Source organism: Trichoderma ghanense, assembly GCF_004382785.1.
Source record: "Trichoderma ghanense strain CCMA-1212 chromosome Unknown scaffold_24, whole genome shotgun sequence".
NCBI classification, from domain to species: domain Eukaryota; kingdom Fungi; phylum Ascomycota; class Sordariomycetes; order Hypocreales; family Hypocreaceae; genus Trichoderma; species Trichoderma ghanense.
Window position 1 is genome coordinate 144,052 of NW_027395687.1, and position 20,190 is coordinate 164,241.

Below are 20,190 nucleotides of genomic sequence, written 5' to 3' on the forward strand. Positions count from 1 at the left end.
CTATGACCGCATATTATTCAAATGCTTCATCGTCAAGAAATTAATATCCAGAAACCGATCCACGCAGTTGGCCAAGCACCCCTCCTCGCCCTTATCCAGCTTCGCCCCTCTGATACTTCCCGTGACGCACTTTTTCCAGCAAATCTGCGTCAGGTTGTGTGTTTCTGTTCATGAACCACAATCGTCAGCTAAACACGTCATACTCCCCGGCATCTTTTCGTCCTCCTCAATGGGTAACTTTGGCGGGCATGGAAAAGTTGGGATAGAGGAAAGAGGAGTGTGGTGAAGTGAAACGTACGGGCTTGGATCTGGGATCGCTGCTGCTCATTTGCAAGAAACTGGCGCAGCTCCGTCTTATCTTTATCGTTGAGCTTCTCGAGGTCGAGGTTCTCGATTCCCGTCTGCGCAGCGTTCATCGTGTCGAGCTTTTCTTTTATTTTCCCTCTGAGATGATGAGCAGAGAAGTAATTTGCAGGTGACCGGGTGTCCCAAGGAAATGTGCAGTAATTGGTGTTGCTTGTTGTCGTCGGCTGTTTGAGAATGGACTGGATGAGTGATCATGTTTTTTTTCTTCCGCCGGCGAAGGGTCGGGTGTTTAGTGCGTGGGCGAATGGGAGGGGAGAAAGGTGTCTCCACTTGGTGATGGCTTTGATGAGTGCTCCTCTCATGTTAAGATTTCGTTAAGCAAAGACCTTTACTGAGCTTGTAAAGGGTTTCACTCATCAAGGAGATTATATGTACATCATTGACAGTTTCCTCAGAAGAGGAAGATGGCATGTAAGGCATATCATGATTTTCCTTCTCCAACACCCGTTTTTGATCGAGAGAATGAAGCCACTTAGTACAATTCAGTTACCACATTACAAGAAAAGGCTATATCAACATGACCACACGCCTCAGAATGCTTCCTGAGTCTTTCATGCCCATTCTACACCTAGCCGTGACCAAGGAATAAACCAACAAAAAATCCTGACATGAAGAGGACAAAGTAGAGGAGAAACGAAAACAGAGAACCCCCTTTAATATCCCACGCCGATACATACAGCACTTGTCCCTTTGTTAAATGTATCGCTTCCATCTCACGAAGGTTATCAACAAAATGCAAAGAGCGGCCATGAAACCGATTATGCCAAAAAAGGGCCCGAGGTTGCCGACCGTCTCAAATGGCACATGCACATTCATCCCAAACACGCCGCAGACCAGGTTCAGAGGGACCAGGATCGATCCCAGAATGGTAATCTTGCTGAGCACTCGGTTCATGTCGGTCCCCTGGGAGATGCTGTTGATCGACAGCGTCGCCAGATAGTTGCTGTGGGCGCGAGACAGGATCTTTTCAAAGTGGCCCAGGTTCGTGGCCATGGTCACAACGTGATCCTGGATGTCGCCCAGGTACATGCCAATGTCCATGTGCGGCGTCACCTGATAGTTCTCGTTGCACCGCTTGGTGAAGCCACGTAGGACGTCGGCCTTGCCGCCGAGGAGTCGCAGCAGGGCCATGCAATTCTTGCGTACCCGTCCAATAGACCGCAGGAACGTGCTGGAATCGTCAAACCGCATAACGAACACTTCGTCTTCAATGGCATCGGCTTCGTGCTCAATTTGGTTGATGACAGGTGCGAAGCTATCCACGATGTTGTCACTGGCACCTCTGCGTTAGAATATATCTCCCGAGTCCTTCTTTAAAGGGACAACACTCACATCAAGGCATAGCAGATCCAATCGCTGCTGAGAGAGACATAGTCCTTAAGGGCCGTGATCCTCTTACGAACCTCGGACGCATGGGAGTTGGGCGCGAAGCTGAAGCTCAGCGTTCCCTCTCGGAACACAATGACATAGATGTTGAAAGGCTCGTATTCTTTCCCATCGGGTTCGTCCACGACGTTGAACGACCGGAAGCTCGCGAAGTAATATGACGGGAAAAGCTCAATCTTCTCTCGAGCTTCCTGCGTGACAATGTCTTCAATCGTCAAGGGGTGGACGCCAAACGCCTTGCCGAGGCCGTACACCTCCTCCTTTGTGGCATGGTTGACATTGAGCCACCAGACGCCGCTTTCGTCCGCCGGCAGCTCAAACAGCCCTCGGATATCCTCGCCCGGGAGCACGAGATCGCCCATCTCTGCGGCATGGATCGTCGACTCCCACGCCGAGGAGAAGAAGCTGAAGCGAGTGTTGTCCACGGGGTGCGGCGGCATCTTGGGGAGTTCGCTGGCCTGCGCCGAGACCTTTTCGTTGGCCATGGAGTCGTCGGAGGGTATCTCGAGAATGTCGCCGTCCACGGTGGCCATTTGCACCGACTTTGGCAGAGTAGAGGTACGTCGCAAGTCCTTGAAGCCCTCCGCAGGAGTCTCCGCCCGGGCAGCCCGCTCAGCCCTCTGATCGGCGATGAAGTCCTCGAGATAGTCAAAGTCGATTCGAAGCTCGTTTTGCTTAGAGTACTTCTCCTGGAGAGGGTAGCAAACGTCCTCCTCGGCCGTCTTGTTGGTCAGGAAGCTTCTGTTATCGGCGTCGTCGGGGTGAGTTCGGTGGCTCCGCCGACTGGAAATGGACATTGTCCGGCCGAGGGGCTCCTCAGCATCGTTCTTGGCCTCGGAGAAGGACATCTCGCGCTCCCTACGTCGAGCCTCTGCGAAGGCCTTAACCGAGTTGGGGGGCGAGATGGATCTACCATCCTGCGACGACTCCACGGTTGGGCGGCGCCCATGGCGAGGCATGGGCTGAACATTGTCTCCATCTTCGTCGACGATGGCCTCTTCGAAATCGCGAACGCGGATCGCCGGGTTTTCAGATTCGGCATCGAGATGGCGAGCACCGTACAAACTATCAAAGGTACCCCGACGTGGTCGCTCAACTCTTTGAGCTGACAAATGCTGTCGGTGGTCGTCGAGCTCGGGAGCAGGGGTGTCGTACCGTCCCAAGTCGGGGAACATTTCCTCTGGCTCGGACATGGTGAGAGTATCTGGATTTTCGGCTGATCGAGGAAACTCGCAGTTGGGACAAGGACAAAAGCGGTCTGGGTATCGAAACTATAACACCGCGCAACTCTGAAGAAGCCTGCTGGCAAAATCTAAGGGTTCTTGAACATGCTTTGACAATGCTTTCTCTGACGCTTTTAAGCCTGGGACAGGCCGTCAAGTGCCCTCTCGGCGCGGCAGAGGCGCGCCGAGTAGTTGGTTCGAAACAAAACGAAGACCCTGGGTCCTCGAATCGAGAGTTGTCTCCTGATTCCCCCGTCTTTGTAGCCGGCGGGAGCTACGGGAAAAGATGTAGGGAGTAGACGCGGATTGGTGGCCGATAAAGTATCAGCAAGCCAACTTATGGGGGTTCTTTGTTGACTCCGCTATAGACCCAGCAGCCGGGCCCGAGGAGCGAGGGGAAGACAACGACCGGGGAGGCGAGTTGAGCCAACTTGAAGGCTTTCCGGGGACAAGTCTGCGATGCGCAGAAGCGAGGCTTTTTGGGAGGGAGAAAGATTCCCTAATGAGGCAGAAAAAAATGCTGGAACGGTGGCCTAACAGAAGCTTGTCGGGCTGATTGATCGAATGGCGGAAGATAGAGAAGGAGGAAGGAGGAACAAATCGGTGCTTGTCGAGAGATTTGACGAGCGGTGGATGAGGCGCGAGTAAAAGGAGATGCTGCGAAGCGTCTCTTTTCGTTTGCGGCGCAGGCAAAGGGCTGATGTGTGCGCCGCAAGGAGAAACGACGGGGTTTATAACGCTATCAGCTTAGCGAAAAATAACCGTACGTGCTGGAGAGCCCGACAAGACGCGTCAAGGGCTGCTGAAATGAAATTAGGGAGGAAGAAGAAAGCGGCAGATGGCCTTCGACTTTGGTTATTCAAACAGAATGGATAGAAAGGGAGGAAGAAAGTGGAAGAGGAGGAGAAAACACAAAAGGTTTTCGATCGGGTTAAGGAAAAGAAGGTTCAAGGGCCGAAAAGCAAGGAAGTTCCCTCATTAGCTGCAGTGGTTTTTTTTTTTTTTTTTTTTTTTTTTTTTTTTTTTTTTTTTTTTTTTTTTTNCGAGGAGACGAAATTTTCCCTCTGCAGCACAGCGGTACGTCGCCTAAAGTACGAGGTACCCGCCGCCACGAAAAACAGCTGCTGGTCGCTAAACCGGTTTGGCCAGACCGAAGCAGAGCGCTGGGGGATTTTGGGGGATTTTTGAGGGGGCGTTGGGGGCGTTGGGGGCGACTTCACTCCGTCTGTTGAAACTCAGAGGGCTCGAGGTACGGTGTACGGGGTTGAGCCGCTGGGGAAGTCGTCCCATACCTCTGATCTGTTAGCGAAATCGCTGCTGTCTGGCGGGACTTCTATCAGACAAGCGGTAGCGCTTTGCCAATCGGCCTCTCCTGATAGGTGCCCGGGACCACAACCTTAACTCAGGTAAGGTACAGCTGGTGGGCAGCCCAAGATGACGGCAGGTTCAAGTTATAAGGCCTCAGCCCAAGTCAATGGGGAGAAGAAAGTCCAGTGAATGGTTGGTAGAGTGGTGAGCCAAACAGTGATCTTGGATTCAAACAGCTCGGGCAGCGGATGAGACCAAAGTCGAGTTTGTTTTGGCACTCGATGTGAATCTGGCTGGTGACGCACACAATCTTCAGTGGACGCAAGGCACGAACCTGAAGAAGCATGTACCCGCGACAAGCATGTGAAAGTCCAATTCCTACAGCGACCTCTGCCATTAACCCTAGCCTCATTCAACCAGTGAGTCACGCGAAAGTTACCTACAGAGAACAGTCCTGAAAAGGTGAACGAGCAGGTGATGATCTCACACACGAGAGGTCATTTTGTCACTCGCAGCAGCAAACGCATATGTCCTACGTCGATGCGTTCGTGATTGCCACCGCAAGGCACTGCCGCTGCCAGGGTTGGCATCATCTCCGCTTTCGCTCTGCCGAGACGAATCCCTGCTTGGAGAGTCGATGATACGATCTGGTGAGCTGATGGGAATCTCCTTAATATCACGCTTGATGCTTTGTCAAATTATATCGCGGTGTTTCCCAATGCTGCTGCCAGTGCTATACCTTGGAGCTCTTCTTGGACATACGTGGTACCTAGGAGTATCGTCCGATTCCCGTACTTCCATGTTTACTCAGGCGGTTCACAAACATAGTAGAAACAACTCCAGAATTTGCAGAAATTCAGACGGAATTGCACGCAAAATGAATCCATCAATATCCCCGCGTATCTGTACCTACTGATAATCATCCCTTTAAACCCCGTCTTCAAGGAGTCCAGGTTAAGCTCGCTGTGCACCACCCAGTGTCTGCACCGCCACACTTCCAAAAGCCCCAACAACCACTTTCCCCAGTTGAGACATGCCTGCGCCACAAGCATCATCCTCCAAAGACGTGTCTACAGTAAGGCACTCTCCATCGCAGCAACGAGCCACGAGCATGGCCATCTAACGACAGGAACAAAGCGTTATTACTCCTCCCATTCGCCGGCGCATCTCCCCACGGTACCGCCACTAATAGTAACGATTACGACATAATCACATACGAGGAAATTTAAGTAAAAGGGCAGGCACCGCTCAACATGGCGGAGGAGCTGCTGGACAAGCTGCGAGATGTGGTCGAGGGCCAAATAGTCAGGATACCCGATTCCACCTCGCGAGGCCAAACAGCTAGCTAACTGCCGTATTCTGCAACAGGACTTTGAAGGCCAACGGCGAGCAGAGGGCTTCGCAACCCTGCTTCTTGCATTGACAGGGGTATGAACGACCTTTCCCTCCCCCAAGCCTCGATTACTCGATTACCTCTGCTCACGCTCCAACAAGCTCATCGCATTCAACGTCGGATACGTCCTGCAAGATATCGTCAAGTGCGTATACGTTGGACTGGCCGGAACAGCGTTGACATTCCTCCTCGTCGTTCCACCATGGCCCTTCTACAACAGGAACCCGGTCAAGTGGTTGCCTGCCGGGTCTGCGTTCAACACTGGCGGGACATGACAGCTGGACAAGGCCCGGCGTTGCGAGACGCCGTCTAGAATAGCATGTAACTCAAATTCATTTCCGAAATGTTATGCCGCAAGTCTCCCTCCAGTCCCATTATGTTCCCTTGTTTTTGGTTTGTTTTTTCTTTTCCCGTTTGCTTCTCGTCTCGTCCCATCGTTGCTTATCGGCCGTACTTTTGGAACTCCCAGTCCCTGTTGTCGAGGGGGCAGACTGATCGAGCTTTCAACCATCGTGAAATGCAGTGGAAGTGGAACGCGTGCTAGACCACACAGTATTAGCCTCGTTGCTTCTGATCGCCGCTGGGCCGTGGGATGAGTGTTTGTATGGCTTACATTGCAGATGCCCCAAGCGACGGTGCACTCCTCGCTCGTAGCAGAGGCTTGATTCGCTTGGCACTCGATACCTAGCGAGCGTTAGCATACTTCCAGGCCACCCAGGGGGGATGAGCAGCGGCTTACAGAGATCCATGATGTGGTTTCGGCAGATGGCGCAGTTGTCGACGACAATATCCCAAGCCCACAGCGCAACGGCGTTCCACTGCCCCCTTCGTCAGTGTCTGCTGGAGCAACGGCATGTAGATACGGCTCCAGCAACATACCTTCTTGACCTCAAACTTCTTCTTCTCGGCTCCCTTGCCACTGACGCCGTCGGCCTTCTTTGCGGCCACCGGAGCAGCGTCACTCATTTCGACGTCGGCCATGTTGGGATCGTTGGTGACCGTTTCGGGGAAGCTCTAGTATCGACGGTGGATGAGTGAACCGTGCGGAGGCGGGGGGGAGCAGGTGTACGAGAGAAGGGAAGCAGCCGAAGCACTGAGGATCGATTCGATGGCCTCTGCAGGCCCGTTAGCTATCAAGGTCTCAAGGTCCCGAGGGCGAATCTCGATCCTGTCTTGTCCAGCACTTACTCTGCTCTCACACAGTCGTCAGAACGGGCTGACGATGGAAAAAACTCCCGTCACAGATTCGAACAGTGCTGGGAGGATGGAATATACAGGCTGGCAAACGGGGATCCAAAATAGAGGATGCACAAGGCAGCAAAGTCACGGCAGCGAGGAGAATCTCCGAAGCTTGTCCAGAATGCTGCGAGCCGATAGACGTATCGAGTCGCCAGTAAACTCACGCTGGTTGGAAGCAGTACCTTCAGGTTAGGTAAGGTACCCTCAAGGTTCGTAATCAGAACGAGGGGCATGCTCTGATAGCGGGCATTGTACCAGTGGTAGGCGCTGTGGATGGGCCGCTACTGCTGTGCCTAGCAGGCCTGGGCCCGGAGGTTGCGCCAGCGTACAGCGAGCGCTGGCCCTGTGCGTACGGGGACCTGTTGGGTACCTTGGGGTATGGAGTTGCCCAAGCGCGGCGAATGACGACAGCGACGGAAGCTGTGGAATGCCGTCAAAACGGCTGCAGGAGTCACTCGGGCTGTATCTCATTATTCAAAGTACATACCTACCCCTGATATGGCTGATTCTCAATATTCTCAAAAACATATTAGTGAGTAACCTTGTACACAAGCTTGCTGTTCTGTGTCTTCTATTGTTCATCGTTCTTAATCGTCTTTACCACTTCGAGCACCGCTTCTGCAAGCGCGGCCTCTCTGTCAGCCTTGCCTGAAACAACCTGAAAGCGGAGAGCGCAAACAGGCTTTCATCTGTTTGGGCAGTCTGTTTTGGTACATCGCCGTAGAAACGCAGCCATCTTTCGACTGCCGGTACTTGGCGCTACCCTCTCCCAGCTGACGGCGCATGCATGCGGGGCCTTTGGTTGTCCCGTTAGGCCCTAAAGTACCTTTTTGGCCTGTGTCGCTTGCAGATATACACCGCACGAGACGCCGCCCTAACTGCCGATACGGAGCAGCCGGGGCTGAACGGCATCTCTACCCTCCAGTAGCAAACACATCGTGAGCACTGCCCAAACAAAGCCTTGCTTGTTTGTCCAGCTACCACCATATCGACTCTTTCCCCCCTCTCGTCTCTCCGACATCATCCCCATTCACTCCTCACGCGGCTTTCGCAAATAGACGAGACTCTCTCGACCCTTCACCGAGTGACGACCCCGTGTTTATCACTCGCCAGACGAGCCCCTGCAAGCAGCGTTTTCTCCTCTCTTCCACCACACCACAAGTCGGTCCTTTGTTCGATCCAGCTTCAGCCTTATCGATGAAACGATCCTGACGGAAACAATACAAAAATCAAAACCAACAAGTCACAATACTCACTCCATGGAAGCCCGAGCATCACCTTCGGACAAGGCCACGCCTGGTCGTCGTCGCCAGGGTCGAGGCAAGCCTGCCCCTCTCAAGGCCTATGCCTCCGAGAACGATGCTGCCAACTACGCCTCCTCGTCACACCTCGGCCACCACGGCCACCGCAAGAATCCCCAGACTCCCAAGAAGATACTCTCGGCCTCTCCTGTGCCTGCGGAAGGCCCCAGCGCTCAGCCCGGCTCCAAGCAACGCAACCGAAACAACAAACCGAGGTCGAAACATGACCCAAACTCGCCCAACTACCAGCTCAGCAATAACCACTCGCCTCCGCGGACGTCGCCAGGTTCGAAGCCCATCTCCAGCACGCCCTTTGCCGGAGCCACCTTCCATGCCTCGCCTGCTCCCGCAGACCTGCCCATCCCGAGCTTCCTCAAGTCCAACAGCGAGTCTCCGATGGTGCGGAAGCCGAGGGGCGTCATCCCCCAGCCGTCCCCCCCTGCCACCGATTCAGAGGCGCCCACGCCGCAGCGGCCGGTTTCTGCGTCCCAGCACCGCGAGTCGCCGCTTGACTTCATGTTCCGAGCTCATCGGCTGGAAAAAGCGGCCCGAGAGCAGGGTGACCAGACTGCTGGTCCGGCGTCGGCACTGGGCGGCGTCATGTCTCCGCCTCACCACACCGACACGCCCCTCTCCCCGTCCGCCTCCGACCAGGCCCAGAACCGCCGTGCGTACAACCGCGAGTCCTCTGGTGACATGGAGATCTTTGAGCTGGATGGGACCGGAGGCCAGCAGCTGGGCCCAGCCTTCTCCACCCCGTATCAGGATCGAATCAAGGCTGCGCGAAGTATGGCAACCAATCACCATACTCCTCAGAGGAGCCCCCTGCCCTCTGCAAACGCCAGTGCGACGATGGAGGATCCAACCGAGGCTCTCAAGAGGTTTCTTTTCGCCCCTCAGTCGTCTGCGCCAACGGCTCCAGCTGCTGCCAACCCTCCTGCGTTCCCTCCTCATCCTCGCAATGCTGAACAGTTTCCCAACAGCCAAGCGGGTGGCAGCGCCAGCAGCATACAAGCCATGGAAAACGATCTTCGACGGATCCTGAAGCTGGATGTCGGAGGCGAGGGGCCGCCTACTGAGAGAACGCTCTTCACTCGCTAGCCGTGGTCCTAATCTATTCCATTATTTCTGTATCTTCAAGAAATATCGCTTTTTTTTTCTTTAAATCTCGGCTGACATCTTGTCACTGTGGATCATTGGGAAACAGTACCAAGCATTTCTTGTTCTTGTGTCCTTTTCTTCGCCATGTCTTTCGCATCACCTTAGAAAGGGGTTTACACCACGCCTTGCCTACACAACTGATTTTGGGGGCACACGGTTATATGCTATTTTGTTTTCACCCTCCCTGTTTTTTTCTGTTCTGCCAGTTTCTCCTCTTTGTTCATTCTTCTCTTCAATGGTCAAGGAGGAACTTGCATTGAAAGATGCGTTTGGGCGCAAGCGGAGATGGATTTGCATATCAACTAGGAGGGTTCATGGTACTTTGCGTTTACGGACATTGACTCTGGATGTTACAGACCTTGTAACTTGCATCAGGACGACGATTTTTCTTTGCGGCTTGACTGCGTTCTGGTTTTCATGATACCCGAGGAGTCATGGCGATTGCTGCGATTGAGGCCTTTGGCTTTACTTCGTGCCGGCTGAGCACCTCTGGTATGTTTCGGCATGGCGCGGCAGCTGTTCTGAGGTTTCTTTTGTCGCCCTGGTCTGCAGTTTCCGTTTCTTTTCCTCGTCCTGGTCTGCAGTTTCGGTCTTTTTCTGGCCATCTTCTCTTTACCATCGTGTTGCGTTTCTTTAGGCGGCCTCGTGGTCATCGGCTTGGGCTTGTTCTATCTTGCCCATCTCTTCGTCTATTTTCCTTTGTTTTACTGGCATTGGGAGGTTCGAGGAGTGGTCGGTCTCATGGAGCGGGGCGGGAATGTGAAGGGCAACTATCTGTCGTCTTCTTGGACGAATCAATCACTTTTCTCTCCCGTTTTTCTCTCTTGTTTTCTTACATATCTTCTTCTACTTTCGTTAACATGGTTTCGTCTCTCATTACATCCCTCTTCTCAGCTAATGTCTCTGCACTTTGCCATCTGCATGACTAGACCCGACCTTCGTTTGCGTCAACATCCTAACGCGGTTACCTCATTTTTGTGTCGACAGCGTTTGTATGAGTATTGTACCCAGCGTATATAGCGCAAAGTAGATAGTCTTTACGTTTTGGCGTTGCACTTTGCGATATTCTTCTTGCGTGGTATTTGCTGTGGTATTCTTCTCAGGGGCACTCGATCCTTACTCCTTCACCTCTCGTCTTTTCCTCCATTTGTCACACACAAACAGCGTCATCCAACCGGCCCTCTCCCCTAAGCAGCCTTGGCCTTCTTTCTCTTTTTTTCTTCCCTTGAGAAGACCTTCCCGTGAGAGACTAAGAGGTACTTGACGAAGAAGTCTTGGGCGAAGTCGTCAAACTTGCGGTATTCTGCGCCGAGGCGGTAGGCGGCGGCTATGCCACTGATGCAAGCCACTTCATGCATGTTCTGAGAACAATGATTAGCTGGGTACGGGCCTTCAAAAGATTACAAGGAATAGGGTGAATAAGGGGTTGAAAGGAACAACATACCACCAACGTCCAGGATCCGGCGAAAAAGGTATTGTTGCGGCCCTGGAGGAACATGACGCCTGGCACGACGCGGACGTAGTGCTGCCAGCGGTGGCCGAGCTGGTGCCACCAGTTGCGCTTGATGATCTTGCTTTCGTCGATGGCGCCCTCGGTCCAGAGGTCGCGCTTTCGCTTATCGAGGAAGATGGTCTGGTAGACTGGGGATGGCGATGATGCCGACGGCGAGGGAGACGATGTGTCTTTGCTGCGTTTAAACTGGTGCTGGTAGTTGCTGCAGTTGAAGGACATTTCGATGAGACGCGGGTTCTCCTGGTAGGTGTATGTGTAGTACATGGGGTTGAACGGCTGCTGGTGCTGGTGCTGGTGCTGCTGCTCTGACGAGTAAGACGAAGACGAGTGAGGAGGGGATGCGGGCTCCCCCTTGGCAGCGGCGATTTGGTGACACTGAGCCTCGGACTTTGGTTCTCCGCAGAGCTCGGGCTTGAAGCGGGTTTCGTAGTGCTTGGAAAAGTAGTCGGAGTCGGAGTGGGTGACGGTGAGGTCGTCGTAAAAGGCGGCGCCGCCGAGGACGAGCTTCTCGCGGCGGGTGGCGGACTTGCCGAGGATGCGCAGGGCGTCGTCGGCGAGGACGCAGAGGACGAGGTGGTCATAGTGCTCGTTTGTCGTGTCGTTGCTGTCGTTGTTCTTGATGGCGAGGTCGACGCCCTTTTTGGATCGAGATACAACCTCTTGGACCTCGGTGTTGGTTCTGATGGTGACGCCCTTGGCGACCAGGTCGTCCTTCCATTTGCCGTAAAAGCTGTCCAGGCAGTCGAACGAGTACATGGTAGGCTGATTCGGCAGCAGAGTGTCGGGATCGTAGTCCCAGAGCTTCATGTTAGGGTCGTTGAAGAGCCGCTCGACAATGGCCGCGGGGACGTTTGCCGTCTGGTTGCCGGTGCCCAGGAAGAGCGCGATGAGCGGGTAGACCATCTTGTCGCCAAAGTCCTTGCTGAAGAAGAAGAGGCGCAGCATGAGCGAGATGGGGAGGATGCCGAGGACGGGCATGGTCCATTTCACGACCTTGAGGAAGAGGCCGAAGCGGCGGATATCGGAGGCGTGCTTGGCGACGAGCTTGCTGGGGAAGCAGTTTGTCCAGAAGCCGGACTCGCCCTTGCCGAAGGAGACTTGGAGCTGGAGCGGCTGGGCGGGGAAGCCGTATTGGTTGAAGAAGTTGAAGCTGTGTTTGAAGATCTGGGAGGAGGTGAGTTTTGCTGGCACGTGAATTAGGGGTGGATGAGGTGATGAAAGGGATATGGAAGATGTATGAGAAGAGAGGAAGTGGGTGACTGACCTGAGAGCCTCCTTGAACTCCATTGTTCATCCATGATGCCCCGTATTTGTCCTGGTCGAGAGGGATGGACATGGCTTGACCTCCTAGGGTGCTGTTCTTTTCCAGAAGGGTTACTTTGAAGTCATCTGGATGATTGGCCAGAGTTGCGGCGCAGGCCTAGAAATGTGATCAACGTTAGCATGTGTTTCTTATGAAGGCTCATGATTTTACTGTAGAGGTGATGGAGAAGGGGGACAGATGTCTGTACCATTCCTGCAGCGCCGCCTCCAACAATGACAATGTTGCGGGGAGTTTTGGCTTGCTGAGTAGAGGCCATCTTGACTGCATAGAGATGAATGAGATGGAACAAATGACTTGAAAACCGCGGGTCGGCTTCAACCAACAAAGTTGTACGGCTGGGGCAAGGGAGGCCTTATATAGACTGACACCAGCCTCGTGGACGTCATTGTCCGATGCGTGTGTCGTCTTAGCCGCCGCCATGATCGGAAACTCTGTTCTCGAGGGAGGGGGGGGGGGGGGGNGGGGGGGGGGAGAATCATGTATTATGTGTTCCTCCCTATTGGACGGCTGGCTGTATATGATGAGTCTGAGGACAGTTGCTCATTCGTCGGAGGGTTGGCTGTTGCAGGTTGCTTCATTCACATGTTTGATGCTGGGCGTTGATATGTCTCGTTATCGATAGCGTGGGTTGGTTCAGGCAGGTTTCATCACCAACAGCATCGTCAGTGTTGATGCAGCCCTCTACACAGAACAGCGTGATTCATGTGATGTGTCAACAAAGAACACAGATCAAGCAGCTCAGTATATTCACATGTAATGTATTTAATAAGACGCAAGTCTCAGATATTTCGCGATTTCTCCATTCAATGCTCCCTCCAAAGCTGGCATGTCACCGCAAGTTGCTCCTTCCCTCCAGACAAACCACGTGACAGCGCGCCGGTCCCATTCACGCAACAACGACCGACAAGGATCGACTGGAAGGCACGACGAAACGCACAAACAACCGACCAGACGGCATCTTCTGGACTCTGTTCAGCTCATCACAGGCTCAGTTCGCGACAGGGGCGAGATTCATCATGTCAAACGACAATGTCCAACACTTCATCAACTTGATGGCGTCTGGCAATCTGATGGCGTCAAGCAACGACCCTCTCGGCATCATCGATCGCATCATCCTGGACGATATCCGTGAACAGGAGGCGGAGGACAGGCTGATACGATCCGCGGTTTTGCTGGCCCTGCGCGAGTACCAGACACAGCTTGAGGATGAAGAGGATGAAGAGGATGAGACAGATGAAGAAGGCGAGGAAGAGGAGACCACCGGGTCTTCAGAAGCTTCAAGTGAATTTGCAACTCTAGAGACTCCCACACCGATGCCCGGGCAGATGCGACCACGAGCGCCAGCTCGACACTCATCGCAGCTTCCGGGACGCGTCCCGGCACGGGTCTTCTCAGGGATGCCGCCACCGACGCAGACACGGGTTCCATCGACGATGCCGCCACCAATGGTGGACTCTTGGGTGTCTTCGCAGAGGCAGCTGCTTGGACAGTCACAGGCACGGGCACGAACACAAGCACCCTCTCAGTCTCAACCTCAGTCTCAACCTCAGTCTCAACCTCAGTCTCAACCTCAGTCTCAACCTCAGTCTCAACCGCAGGCAACTGGGCAACAAGCTTCGCAGGCAATGTCCCAGCCTCAGTCTCAGTTCCAATTTGGTGCCCTCGACCGCAGAGCCATGGAGCAGGAACGTCTAGAGCGCCTCGCAAAGCGACAGCGTCCTTCAGCCGCCAAGAAGGACGACGAAGCCGAGCCAAAAGACGCAGACGACGATGTAGTTGAGGTTCCACCGCCCAAGAGACAAACCACAACGTCAGTATCAGCAGTCAAGGGCAAAAGCACCAGCGAATCGGAGCAGCAACGTCTAGAGCGCGTGGCGAAACGACAGCGTTCTTCGGCCACTAAGGAAGACGAAGAAGACACAGAAGATGGCGTCGTCGAGATTCCACCGCCCAAGAGACAAGCCACAGCATCAACATCGGCAGCCAAGGGCAAAGAATCGAAGCCGACAGCGTCCGTTTCAGTGCCAGCGTTTACTTCACTAGCAGCTCCAGGGAGTTCCCTACCGTATCCCAACGGCACCGTCAAGCGCACTTGGGCTCGGGGCTGTGCACGAACGGGCGACGACATCACCATTGAGGAAGTCTTCGAAAAAGACCAGCTGGAGCTCGCCCTGCTGTCGTCCTTCCAGTGGGACGAGGAGTGGATGCTTTCCAAGCTCGACATCAGCAAGACCAAGCTGCTGCTGCTCGCATTCGCCAAAGACGAAGCCCAGGTATGTTCCCTCATCTCCTCCGCCTCCATCCATTCCCCTGTCTCTCTAGCCACCGCAGTCGAGCGCAACGCTGACAGGCAACCTCGTATTAGAAGAATCAGATGCGAGGCAACGTCCCCGCCAACATCAAGTTCTGCTTTCCCCCAATGCACGGGGTGGGAGCCATGCATTCCAAATTGCAGCTGCTCAAGTATCCGAACCGTCTCCGTGTCGTCATCCCAACGGGCAACCTGGTGCCGTACGACTGGGGTGAGACCGGGGTCATGGAAAACGTCGGTAAACCCCTTGCTCTGATACCATCTTGCCTTGCACCCCGGTCCAATTTGGCTTTTAACCTCTTCTCTTTTTTTCTCCGGGCTAACCAGGGGCATCTCCGTCCTTTGCCTACATGCAGATGGTGTTTTTGATAGATCTCCCAAGACTGGAAAATCCCGCCACCACTCCGCAGACCCCGACTGCATTCTACACGGAGTTAGTATACTTCCTCCAGGCAACGGGCGTAGGCGACAAAATGGTTGCGAGCCTCTCAAATTACGACTTCTCCAAGACGTCAGATATCGCTTTCGTCCATACCATGTGCGTATCCAGAGCAGGGGAGGGAGAGAGGAGAATCGCCCCTCCTTTCTGCCGAGCGACTATACTGACCTGATTTCCAACCTCATCATTTAGACCCGGAAGCCACACGGGAGAGGCAGCAGAACGCACAGGTTGGTGACAGGGCCGAGACCACTAGTGGGACGGGGACAATCATCGCTGACAGTTGTCTTCAAAGGGTATTGCGGCCTTGGAGCCAGTGTAGCAGCCCTCGGTCTAGCCAGCTCTGAGCCCGTCGAGGTCGACCTCTTGGTACGTTGCTTGCGATTTCCACTGTTTCTCGGGACGATTTTGCTGATTGTCAAGGATAGTGTGCCTCTCTTGGAGCACTCAATCACGAGTTCATCGAGGCAATATACAGTGCCTGTCGAGGTATGGGGCAAAGATGACGGATTCCCCTCCCCAAGCTGCTGACAAGTGATACTCATTTGACATATTCAATATTCTCTCTAGGACGAGACGGCATAGAGGACTTCAAGAACAGGTCCGGCGGCACTAGCTCAAGGTCGAAGGCCGCCAAGAAGCCGGACGAGGCGGCGTTCAAGGAGATCCAAGAACGAGTCCGCATCTACTTCCCCACAGAGCGGACGGTGGCCGGGAGCAGAGGCGGACGCAATGTGAGTTTTCATGGCAGAGGCCTTGTGCTGCATCACCAGCGACTTGTTGCTATTCAAGTCGTGTACGTCGAATACGGCAACTGACCTTGAGTGACAGGCCGGGGGCACAATTTGCGTGCAAGCCAAGTGGTGGCGATCGCCTACCTTTCCAAGAGAGCTGGTGCGGGATGTCATCGCTCGCGACCGGCTTCTCGTCCACAGCAAGATGATATTCGTGCGACGGGTCGTGCATGGCCAAACGACACAGCAACGGCCGGGCTGGGCCTATGTAGGGAGCGCCAATCTTTCCGAGAGCGCCTGGTGAGTTTTTTTTTACGGGGACTTCTACCACCACACCCGTGTTTTCCCTCATTCTCGTTGCCTGCTGATGGGCCGGGCCAAGTGTGATTAGAGGCTGACTGTGCCCGCCGCCGCCGTGACGGCCGCTGGGTGTTTGTTAGGGGCCGACTATCGAGAGACAGGTCTACCAAGGCCATCAAGATGAACTGTCGAAACTGGGAGTGCGGAGTGGTCCTCCCTGTGCCTGAGCCAAAAGCAGGTGGCAAGACCCCGGCTGGCAGCGACATGGCCATGTTTGCGGGGACGGTTCCTGTTCCAATGCAAGTTCCCGGGCCTGCGTACGCATCAAGTGACCGACCCTGGTTTTATACCGGAGCTTGAATTGGGCGTTGGTTGAAGGTATGAGGACATGTCGGATTTTGAGTGGTCATGCGTTCGGTCGCAATCCTTGTCCCTTCCCCTCTCCTCGTCTTTATTCTGGTGGGCTAAACCAGGGGTAACACGCAGTGCTACCCGAGGTGATGGCTTACGAACCTGCAGACATGGCGGACGAACCACCAATGAGCAGAAAAAAAAAGATGACTTTTGACAGAACGTCAGATCCCTGGCACCCCGTGGTCAGAAGCGCGGGACATGCTTGCTTGCAGATAACGTGCGGCCTGCAGACAGTGGGGCAGGGCAGAGGAAAGCTGGCGGAGGCGATGCGCTGATAGGCTGGAATTCGATGTGACCAGGGCGCGGTTGATCTGGAGAATGATACGATGGACAGGGATCGGGCGGGCAAGGACAACTGGGTCAAAGACTCGGACTGGGGGAGAGAAGAGGGGCAAAGGATGTCTGGAAATATGGAGAGCGCTCCACCGCGGCAAGGCAAGGCGTAAGGCGCAAGGCTCAACGGCTTCGTCTGGACGTTTCGCACGCGGAATGAGATGAGGGGATTTGGATCGAATTGAGGGGATTTTCCGGGACCCAGGCGACGATGATGAACGGAGCAATGGAATGGTCTGTGGCACGTCCCCGCAGTGGTCGCAGTGGTCCGAGCGAGCGCCAGAGTGCGAGAGTCTTGAACGAGCGAGTGTTGAGTGCGAACAGGATCGTGAGCGGTGGTGGTGTCGAGCGGTGGTGACGAGTTGGTGAGTGTGCCTATTTAGTGTGTGTGTTTTTTTACAGGTTGTTGGTCGAACGATTGACGCGCACATTTGTTTCGGTTCCTCTCCAGGGCTCTCTGTCTCTTTTGCCCCTCCCACCAGAGCTTTCTTATCTTTTCCTCCGCCGCTCCTCCGCTGCTCCTCCGTCGAGCCGCTGGTGCAACCCCCAAGGGCTCGAAAAGCGAGGGTAATTTACGCTCCAAAGTCCTACAACTGCAACGAGGGTAAATTATGCCACATTCTGGACTCCATCCTGGACTCCATAACTGCTTGAGTCATACAGAATGCTCCGTCCGAGAGAATCTGGTACAGTGTGCTGTCCTGCATCTTTGCTTCTCACATATTTGCCTTGTCTGGCTTGATTATTCCGACTCGGATACACACAGACGGCCTCTCTGATGCTCGCTGCACTCACCCCCCTGCACTGTGTCGGACGAAATACTCCTCCATCAGACCACTGGGTGAAAAAGGGAAGGGCATCGCGGGAAAAATAAAATGCCGATTCAAGACCGGACATGCGTCGTCGAGCTCCCTTTGAGCCGTCCGATCGGAGTTACTCCCGACGGCCCATAGGCACCTTCCGGGTTGACGATCGCCGGTCGATTCCCACCAAAAGACCGTTGAGCTCAAACACGGAAAGCGAGTCATGAAATCATTTCTCGTCGAATCGAAAATGCCGACATTCCATCTGGACCAAGTCCAACAGACATTCTCATCATTTCGTCGTTCCGTTTCCCCACCTTTGCGGCCTTTTGATCATCTGCTCTGCTTCTTCGTTATTCTGTTATTTTGTCCTTGTCTTCAAAGGGTACAGTACTTCAGCCCTAACTGCTCGTTTTTTCCCCCCTCTTCCTTCCTGGAGTGTCCGCATGTCATTGCAATTACTACTACCTTGTCCCGTTCATCTGGGAGGTACTTCATCAAAGCCACCGTCAAACTACTGGCTCCTGCAGATTCGAATATTCAGCACAGCCCCTGTAGCTAGAGACAAATGGGACAGATCACATATGCTAACATCGCCAGGGCTCGCTTGCAGAGGTTGATGAAAATGGGTAGTTGTATGTAGGCTGCGCTATTCTTCGCGGCTAGTGTTGATGAGGCAGTGGGCAAGGCAGGTAGTAGCTTAGCTCCATGGTGTACGGACAAGTTCATTGTGCGAGCCTATCAAGAGCCTCGAGTGCTATACTAAGGTATACTAAGATAGTAGATATGCATAGCAATATGTTCGTGCTTCGTAGTATGGGCATCGCAATCAATATGTCAACTGGACCTGAAACAAACCGCTTCACGATTGGCAAAAATGACTGGTAGCAAGCGTTGCAACCATCAAGTCAACGCTCGACTCTTCTCCCGCGTGAGGGGAAAAGAAAGAGGGTGGGGGAACGGGAGCGCAAATGGCGCCCTGAGGAAACCCATGGATACGTCCTTGGCAGCGCTGGTCAGATCGATGCTGAGCCGCCTTTTGGTCGAGAAAGTGATCGGTAACGTCAGCCAGGACCAGAGTGAGAGTGGATTCCAGAGAGGGGTTATCGTGACTGCGTGTGCCCCAGGTAGACCGATGAGCAGTAGGCAATCGGGCAGCACGACTTTGCCTGAAAGCAGGTTCGCGGCCTCTGTTTGCCGCTCGTCATTAGATGCTCTTTCGTGCGTCTTTTGCCGTTGAGCCGGGCTCCGTCCTTGTGTGCAGGACCTGGAGCTGATTCTGTTGCTCGATGTGAAGCCATACTGCGGTGTCTTCTCTCTCGTCACTCCGGTCTAGGCCTGGGGCCCAGCTAGATGTGCGACTACGGTGGGTGAAGCAACGCCGGCACATGTCCTCTCGGATGCTTCTTTGACTCTTGCTTGAAGGAAAAATGGCCTCTTTTTGCTGTATAAAATGAAAAAGCAATGGGGCGCCGTAACGCCACGACGATCGCTATCTGTTTGGCGGTTATGGTGGTTGAGCGCTGTCTACCCGGAGCTGCTTTCCGATTGGCTCTAGACTGCTCTGACTGAAAGCCCGTTTTTTTGTGGTGCCCCTGACGTGCCATCCAATGATGATCAATGTATCTTTCCATCTCGCGTTAGCGCTATCGATCTGGGCTCCTCCCGACGAAATCCGTGTAACATGGCATGGCAGTCTGTGCTGAAACCTTAATTGTCATGCAGGAAGCTGCTGAAGGGTCCGGCAATGTCAAGCTGAAGAAGGAACAGAGGTAGAGTAAACAAAGAAATGATGGCTGCGACGCGTGTGAAGTTGGACGATGTCGCGACTGCCCGTGGGTAATTCGGGTGACACACCTGATGGGAGGCTCGGGCCAAGGTACCAAAGTCAAATGCGTCCAAGGGACCAACTGGTACGTACCGGGTATCTTCGGTACCTCCACCCTCCGCAGCCATTTGGGGGGGGGGGGGGGGTGAGCATAGTAAGCGAGCCCGCCTGCGCAGAAGCCAGCATGTGACGACGATGTGACATGACATGACATGTGAGATTGATAGCTTGAGATGATATGTGAGATTTCCAACTTCCCTGCGAGGCGATATGTGAGATGAGATGCGACAGGAGATGCAGGTACCAGTCGAAGCAGGCTGCGCTGCATGGCATTGGCTTTTTTTCCAGCGAAATTCGGCGGCCCCGGACTGTGGCATACAGAACCCAAAGCTTCTCTGCTGATTTCCCCATGGAACCGCAGCCGGGTTTGCGCTCCCGCATGGCTCTACCCTGGGGATTCTTTTTACCACCAAAGGAAACAGGCGACGCCATGTCAGCCAGAATGATGCGAAATTCCGGGCGCTGCGGGAACTACGACATTCAAATCGACGACAACTCAAGACATTGAATTTGCCCATTCTTGTTAGCATACCGTGTCCACAAAGGAATGAGAGGGATCAAACAAAAGAACCGGGACTGAAGAGTACTACGAGCGTAGCTGAGCAGATGCAGAGACTCTCAAAAAGCAAGGCCGTACGAGGACACGAGCGCACCCAGCAAAGCGAGCAGAGAACCAGCGGCTGATTCATCAGCTGCGGCCTCGCACTCCTGTTCGCTGTGCGGTCAGCCATTCCAGCCCTATGCTCACGGCTGG

At 54.1% G+C, this 20,190-nt stretch overlaps 8 protein-coding genes across 8 annotated transcripts; 3 read left to right on the top strand and 5 right to left on the bottom strand.

Annotated features, from left to right (window-relative positions):
* On the bottom strand, positions 1-444 carry CCMA1212_010321 (Mitochondrial import inner membrane translocase subunit TIM8; the record flags this gene model as incomplete). The annotated part of the gene is made up of 2 exons (XM_073707370.1): positions 299-444; positions 1-164 (listed from the first exon to the last, which is right to left on the bottom strand). Exons 1-2 carry the CDS (start codon positions 414-416, stop codon positions 1-3), a joined length of 282 nt encoding a protein of 93 aa, XP_073554168.1. The 5' UTR covers positions 417-444.
* Positions 445-1,059: 615 nt separating this feature from the next.
* On the bottom strand, positions 1,060-2,945 carry CCMA1212_010322 (Putative metal ion transporter; the record flags this gene model as incomplete). Its single annotated transcript, XM_073707371.1, has 2 exons — positions 1,060-1,639; positions 1,699-2,945. 2 exons carry the CDS (start codon positions 2,943-2,945, stop codon positions 1,060-1,062), a joined length of 1,827 nt encoding a protein of 608 aa, XP_073554169.1.
* Positions 2,946-5,536: 2,591 nt separating this feature from the next.
* CCMA1212_010323 (Signal peptidase complex subunit 1) lies at positions 5,537-5,951 on the top strand (the record flags this gene model as incomplete). The annotated part of the gene is made up of 3 exons (XM_073707372.1): positions 5,537-5,587; positions 5,652-5,711; positions 5,778-5,951. 3 exons carry the CDS (start codon positions 5,537-5,539, stop codon positions 5,949-5,951), a joined length of 285 nt encoding a protein of 94 aa, XP_073554170.1.
* Positions 5,952-6,117: 166 nt separating this feature from the next.
* On the bottom strand, positions 6,118-7,148 carry CCMA1212_010324 (RING-box protein 1; the record flags this gene model as incomplete). Its single annotated transcript, XM_073707373.1, has 5 exons — positions 6,118-6,216; positions 6,290-6,360; positions 6,416-6,494; positions 6,556-6,690; positions 7,140-7,148. The coding sequence occupies 5 exons, from the start codon at positions 7,146-7,148 to the stop codon at positions 6,118-6,120; spliced, it is 393 nt and encodes a 130-aa protein (XP_073554163.1).
* Positions 7,149-8,174: 1,026 nt separating this feature from the next.
* CCMA1212_010325 (uncharacterized protein) lies at positions 8,175-9,317 on the top strand (the record flags this gene model as incomplete). The annotated part of the gene is made up of 1 exon (XM_073707374.1): positions 8,175-9,317. The coding sequence occupies one exon, from the start codon at positions 8,175-8,177 to the stop codon at positions 9,315-9,317; it is 1,143 nt and encodes a 380-aa protein (XP_073554164.1).
* A 1,247-nt stretch (positions 9,318-10,564) lies between these two features.
* On the bottom strand, positions 10,565-12,470 carry CCMA1212_010326 (uncharacterized protein; the record flags this gene model as incomplete). Its single annotated transcript, XM_073707375.1, has 4 exons — positions 10,565-10,738; positions 10,822-12,054; positions 12,155-12,310; positions 12,402-12,470. The coding sequence occupies 4 exons, from the start codon at positions 12,468-12,470 to the stop codon at positions 10,565-10,567; spliced, it is 1,632 nt and encodes a 543-aa protein (XP_073554165.1).
* Positions 12,471-13,230: 760 nt separating this feature from the next.
* CCMA1212_010327 (Tyrosyl-DNA phosphodiesterase 1) lies at positions 13,231-16,358 on the top strand (the record flags this gene model as incomplete). The annotated part of the gene is made up of 9 exons (XM_073707376.1): positions 13,231-14,487; positions 14,580-14,763; positions 14,853-15,063; positions 15,157-15,194; positions 15,260-15,333; positions 15,393-15,453; positions 15,535-15,698; positions 15,796-15,998; positions 16,139-16,358. 9 exons carry the CDS (start codon positions 13,231-13,233, stop codon positions 16,356-16,358), a joined length of 2,412 nt encoding a protein of 803 aa, XP_073554166.1.
* A 215-nt stretch (positions 16,359-16,573) lies between these two features.
* Positions 16,574-17,176, bottom strand: CCMA1212_010328 (uncharacterized protein; the record flags this gene model as incomplete). The annotated part of the gene is made up of 1 exon (XM_073707377.1): positions 16,574-17,176. The coding sequence occupies one exon, from the start codon at positions 17,174-17,176 to the stop codon at positions 16,574-16,576; it is 603 nt and encodes a 200-aa protein (XP_073554161.1).
* Positions 17,177-20,190: the final 3,014 nt, after the last annotated feature.